The sequence below is a fragment of the Neopsephotus bourkii genome, unplaced genomic scaffold (genome assembly GCF_033783945.1).
Source record: "Neopsephotus bourkii isolate Nb327-2 ecotype Australia unplaced genomic scaffold, CSIRO-AGI_Nbou_v1 NB_1468, whole genome shotgun sequence".
NCBI classification, from domain to species: Eukaryota; Metazoa; Chordata; class Aves; order Psittaciformes; family Psittacidae; genus Neopsephotus; species Neopsephotus bourkii.
Window position 1 is genome coordinate 295,001 of NW_026901945.1, and position 6,000 is coordinate 301,000.

A 6,000-nucleotide genomic window follows, 5' to 3' on the forward strand; every position below is an offset into this window, starting at 1 on the left:
ACAGGCCAGCCCCAGCCCCAGCCCCAGCTCCCAGCTGAGCTCAGCAGCACTGGCCTCAGCACCATCAGGCCTGTGCCAGGGGACTGGAACATCATTATCTTTAAGATCCCGAGACCGTTCTGTGGTCCTGTGGTGCTGGACCCCTGCAGCCCACTCCAGCTCCAGCCTCTAACACACTGAAAGTTCAAAGCTTGAAATAAACCCTGGCCAGCATTCCCCGTCCCTGGCTGTCCTTGGGGAGCCTACCCCCGTCTGCTCGGAGCCGCACACATGTCCTGGCAGTGCCCAAGCACTCGCAGGAGCCCGAGGACAGGTTTCTGTGCAGCTGCTGTTGGCATCACCAGACTCCAGCTCAGCTCTGCCAGGCCCCCTGGGCCATAACCTTGTGTGTGGCCAGGGGCAAATGACTTCATCCTGTGGGGCTGGGGGGGCTGAGTGGGGCTCTCCTGCACACTGGGGCACACTGGGGAACCTCCTTGCTGGAGGGAGCCGGTCTCACAGGAGCAGGCAGGGTCAGGCACGGTGCCTGGTGCATGCCGCACGGTGCATGGTGCACGGTGCATGGTGCATGCCGCACAGTTCATGGTGCACAGTACCTGGCGCATGCCGCACGGTGCCTGGAGCATGCTGCACGGTGCCTGGTGCATGTCGCACGGTGCATGGTGTATGCAGCACAGTGCATGGTGCATGCCACACAGTGCACGGTGCATGGTGCACAGTGCCTGGTGCATGCCACACAGTGCACGGTGCATGGTGCACAGTGCCTGGTGCATGCCGCACGGTGCCTGGTGCATGCCGCACGGTGCCTGGTGCATGTCGCACGGTGCCTGGTGCATGCCGCACGGTGCCTGGTGCATGCCGCAGGGTGCATGGTGCATGTCGCGCGGTGCCTGGTGCATGGTTCCTGGTGCATGTCGCACAGTGCATGGTGCATGCCGCACGGTGCCTGGTGCATGGTTCCTGGTGCATGTCGCACAGTGCATGGTGCATGCCGCATGGCACCTGGTGCATGTCACACAGTGCCTGGTGCATGTCGCGCGGTGCCTGGTGCATGGTTCCTGGTGCATGCCGCAGGGTGCATGGTGCATACCGCACGGTGCACTGTGTGGTGCACACTGCTGCCAGCCCTGCTGAGCACAGGGTCCTGCAGCCCAGCCCAGTGCTGCTGGGCTTTTCCGGCAGCAGCCCTGCGAGGCCATCACTGCACAGGCTGCTGGGCCACAGGGAGGAGGCCTGGGCTGGCAGGATCCCTTGATGGAGACCATGGTGGGCACAGCAGAGCGGCTGTGGGAGGCTCTGGGCATGCCAAGGTCAGCCACTCCCTGGAGCACCGGGTACTGCTGCTGCTTGAGCCAACGCTCTGGCATCTCAGCGCTCTGCAGGGCTCAGCAAACCACGCAGGGACACGGGTCAGGCCTCGTGCAGCCGGGTCCCACAACAGCAGAGCAGGGCACAGGTGCCACGGTGCTGAGGGGACGGGAAAGCCTTGCTCCCAGCCCCCTCCAGCCCTGCGCTCTCTCCCCCGTCTCTCTCACGCTCACGCGTGCTCCTGCGGCCCCACTCCCGTCAATGCCTCCTTGTTGCTCCAGCCCACTCGGCAGGCAGGAATGTGCTCCTGGCCCCCACCCTGCGATGCCCTTTGCAGCCTGGCTCCAGCTCCTGCATCACTGCTGCAAAGTGACACCCCACCGACGGGAACAGATGGTGCCATGCCACAAATGCCACCCTGTCACCGCTGCCCGGGTGGCTCTTACCGCCAGCCTGACCTTGTGGTGGGACCTTGTGCTGCCCAGTTCCTCCTGCCCTGATTTATCCTTCCCCGGCCTCCCAGTACAGCACAGTGCTCCCCTGCCTGCCTGCGATGCCCTTCGCTTGCCCAGGACCCGGGGAAGGTGGCCCCCAGCATCTTTGATGGCTCAGACCATTGCCCACACTGGGGGAGCAGCAGGTCCTGCAGCACCTGAAGAGGGGCAGGGGTGTCCCCTTGGCGCCTGGAGGCATAGGCTGGCCAGGCTGCTGCTCTGTTTTACTGAGGAGGGGCTGGGCAGGAGAGCTGGCACGGATTGGACCATGTGGGCAAGCAGGTTGGTGCATATCTCCTGTCCCCACCCCAGAGCCAGGCGGGGCCCTGCCTGAATCACACACCAGCACGCACTGGGAGGATGCTGCTCCCCCCGCAGCACAGTTCCTGTACCCAATCCCACACCACTGGCTCCCCTCGGCCCCCTGGCCACCGGAAGGTGCCATGGGGCTGCTCTCCCCATCCCATGTTCAGGTGGGCTCATGGCTGGGTCGCAGATGAGCAACCTCAGGGTAATGCTGTGGCAGACCTGCCCCCAACACTGGTGTTCACAGGAGGAGATGCATTGCCCAGCCCAGCACGGTGGTAGCTGCCCTCCTCACACCTGGTGTTTCCACACAAGCTTGGCCCCTTTGCACTGCTGAGGTCACCCTGGAGAGCAGTTCACGATGCCCACCTGAGGGCAAAGAGGGGAGAAGCCCTTCCTGAACAGGGTCCCTCCCAGGCATACCCTGAGCAGAAGGGCTTCTTGAAGCAGCACCAGTCCTGTAGGAATTGCTCTGGAGCATCCTACCCTGTGCATCCCTCACAGCATCCCTGCCTCTAGCAAATAGCACGGAGAGCCACCTGGCCAGGGGAAAATAACAGAGCCAGGCTGGAAATGCTCAGTGTAGGTCATCCAGTATCCCAGCACAGGTCTGACCCTGCCCTACAGAGCTGAGGGCTGCGTGCAGCATGGGCTGAACTGTCTCCAGCAGCCTCAGAGCCAGGCTCGGACTCCACATGCAGCTGCTTGATCCCCCTGTGCCATGCGTGAGCGTGTGCATCCACACAACCTCCTCCTGTACCGGTGTCAGAGCACACCAGCTATAACAAAGGGCACAAATCTGCTTGGGTTCCCCAGTGCCAGCAGCAAGGGTGACCTTATCGGGCCTGTTATCGGGGTGTTCCTCTGGCACCCACAATCCTCTGTTTGCATGCTATCACATCTTGGGTGTCTTGGCTCGCTCCCCAGGGGGAGAAAGTTCAGGCTGGAGCAAAACAACAGCACATGGAGGTGTGGGCACCCCTGTCAGGGCTGTGCCACTGCAGTGAGGGCACCGGTCATGGCTGTCATAACAGGGAATGCCAAAGCATCTCAGAACACAGCACACACTGGGGTATGGAGGATGGGCTTGGGCATGGCAGTGAGGAGCACTGAGGGGAGAAACCCTGATCCCTGGCACCTCTGTGTGCTCCTGACCTCAGCCACCGGCCCAATGCTTGTCAGGAGCATCAGGGGTCCTGCTCCAGCAGGGGTGAGTTCCAAAGCAGCAACCCATGACCAGTGGCCCCATCACCACTGTGGCACTGTCACCACCTTCCCAGTGAGCAGCCTGGGCACTGGCTCCCACTCCAGCGCGTGATGGGGACAGAGTCTCACTTCCCCTCCCCACCCTGACACCAAACACCCGCAGCCTCCCGCAGCAATGGGAAACCTCGGGCTCCGCTTCCCTCCCCGCTGGGTGGGTTCAGGGCCTTGGCGAGTGTCCTGGCTCCTCCTTTCCCACCTGAGCCGCAGCTCGAGTTATGCAAGTGCAGGAGCAGCGTCTCTGAGGAGCCGCAGTGGGAGGCATGCATGGGGTGGCCCCATGTGAGACCCTCACTGCCCCACGTGGGTGCTTGCACACGCATGCACAGCTCAGGAACACACCTGTGAGTGCATGTGCATGCGGGGAGGGTGGTGGGTGTCAGCAGACATGCAGGTGCTGCCGTGCACGCGCTTGCATGTGGCCACACCACGAGGAATGAGGCCCAGAGCCGCTGCCTGCTCAGCCAGGCACATACACACTGGTGGCCACGCATCTCCTCTGCCGTGGGAGACAGGATGTGTCCCACCTCCCGAAGCTCCACAGTGCTGGTGCTGCCACGCTGCAGCTCCCTGCGGCCCCCCAGGTCCAGCTTGGCAATCCAAGGCTGAGGTGTGTAGCCCTGGGCCTCCACCTCGCTGCTCCCCATCGTTCAATCAGCCCTCCAGGGTGCTGGGCACTGGGGAGCAGTGAGGGACCCTGTGCTCCTGCCTTCCCAGCCCTGCCAGGGTAAAGCCCAGCTTCCTGGGCTGGATGAGGCCAGTCCCAAGTATGTCCCAATGCCCGAGCACTCGCAGTCCCGTCCCACAGAAGCCTGCTCTGACCTAAGCAGGGTCTGCTCTGTCAAGAGCAGAGTTGCTTTCCAGGGGTGGGAAATAGCACCCAGGCCAGACCTGTCTTCAGTCAATGTACTCTGGAGACAGGGAAGCTGCTGAAAGAGCAGGACGTATCAGCAGGGCTCTCGTGCTCTCTACCCAGTTTCTCACTAACTCTAAAGGTGGCTTTCGAGGCAGCATAACTGCTTCCCAAGGAACGAGCTGCCCCTCTCCTAGCAGGACCAAGAGGACAGTTCTTGTTTGACCCTGTATGCTGTCCATGACCCTGCAGGCAACGTCTGTGCGGACAAGATGCAGCCAGAGGGATGAATACAGAGTCCAGGGACCAAGATGCGCAGCAGGAAGCTGTTGTCACTGCCGCGACTGGGACAGAGCAGGGCACCGAGAGGCAGCACCGCTGCTGTCACGGGGCAGAACCACCCGGACCTGCACCCGGGGGCTGGCACCACCCACGGCGGATGGACCGCCCCGCACCACCACGAGCCCGCTCGTGCTTCTCCCACCCTGGGATCCCCCAACGCTGCCGTGCCCCAACCCCAGTGTCAGGTCATAGGGGTCCCCTTGACCCTGCCAGCCCCTCGCCTCACCCCACGATGCCAGCCCTGCTCCGACTACAGGGGGCAGCCCGTCGGTGACACGGTGACACGGCGACACTCACCTGTGGAAGAGCAGCAGGATGGAGAGCAGGGTCTGGTCGATGTTCCTGTTGCAGATGCCCTGGTTGAAGAGGTAGCAGGGGTCCCGCACGACGGGCTCCAGCGAGTCCTGGCGCATGATGGAGCTCAGCTTGTCGGTGTTGAGGTTCTTGCGGACCAGCTGCTCCTGCAGCTGCCGGAAGCTGCTGACCGTGGGGCTGCCCAGGTTGTTGTTCTCGCCGCCAGCCGCCTCCTCCAGCCCACTGCGGTTGGCCAGGTCCAGGCAGCAGCTGCAGCAGTCCAGCCCCACGGGCGACCGGCACTCCTCCGCGGGCGACGAGGACATCCCGGGTCCCCCCGAGCCGAGCCGAGCCGAGCCGAGCCGAGCCGAGCCGAGCCGAGCCGAGTCGAGCCGAGCCGCGGCGGCGCAGCCGGAGCTGCTCCCGGGGCCGCTCCCGGAGGGCGAGCGGCGGCAGGACGCGCCCGGCTACCGAGCGCCGCACGGCCCGGCCCGGCCCGGCCCGGCCCTGCCCGGCCCCGCCGACCGCCCCGGCCCCGCCCCCCGGCCCGCCCCGCCCGGTGCCCGCCCCGGCGGGACCCGCCGCGCTCAGCGGTCCTGCTCCGGCAGCACCCCCTGCCCCACGCGGGGGTCCCCGCCGCTCCTGGTGCCCTTCGGCAGCCCGGAGCCGGCAGCGGGGCCTTGGGTTTGGAGACGGAGCGGCGTGGCCCGGGAGGGGGTGTCAGAGGGTGCAGGGGGTGTCAGGGACCCCCAGCCCTGCTCTGAGCAGCCTGGGAAGAGAGAGAAGGGACTCAGGGGGGCTGGAGCCCATCCCCGGCCCCCCCCCGGGGTTCTGCTTGGGCATCGAGAGCCTGAGCGATTCGGGAGCAGAGAGGGAAAAGAGGGAAAAGGGCAAGGCTCTTCTTCCTCCTTTCTTCATCCTTTCCACCCCAGGATGGTTAAACAGTGGGGGGGGGGGGGGGGGTCCTGGGAGCATGGCCGGGAGCTGACTGACCCATAGCGGGAAAAGGCAGAGGTGGAACGTGACCAAGCAGGGGGAGATGTTTGGATTTGGCTGCAGGGTGCTGGGGGTACACAAGGGAGAAAGGGAGTTTCTGCGGGGGGGGGGGCATGTGGCTCCCTGGCACTCCTGCATCCCACT

General features: G+C 64.6%; 1 protein-coding gene across 2 annotated transcripts in view; it reads right to left on the reverse strand.

Moving 5' to 3' along the window:
- Positions 1 to 5,219, reverse strand: part of TSC22D3 (TSC22 domain family member 3) — a 120,547-nt gene extending 115,328 nt beyond the window's left edge. For both annotated transcript variants that reach the window (XR_009727776.1, XM_061368990.1), the window contains exon 1: positions 4,864 to 5,219. Coding sequence is in view for 1 of the 2 variants with exons in the window: in XM_061368990.1 (XP_061224974.1) it covers positions 4,864 to 5,186 (323 nt within the window). In the remaining variant the exon portion in view is untranslated. The remainder of the gene's footprint in view (positions 1 to 4,863) is intronic.
- Between the last annotated feature and the right edge of the window lie 781 nt (positions 5,220 to 6,000).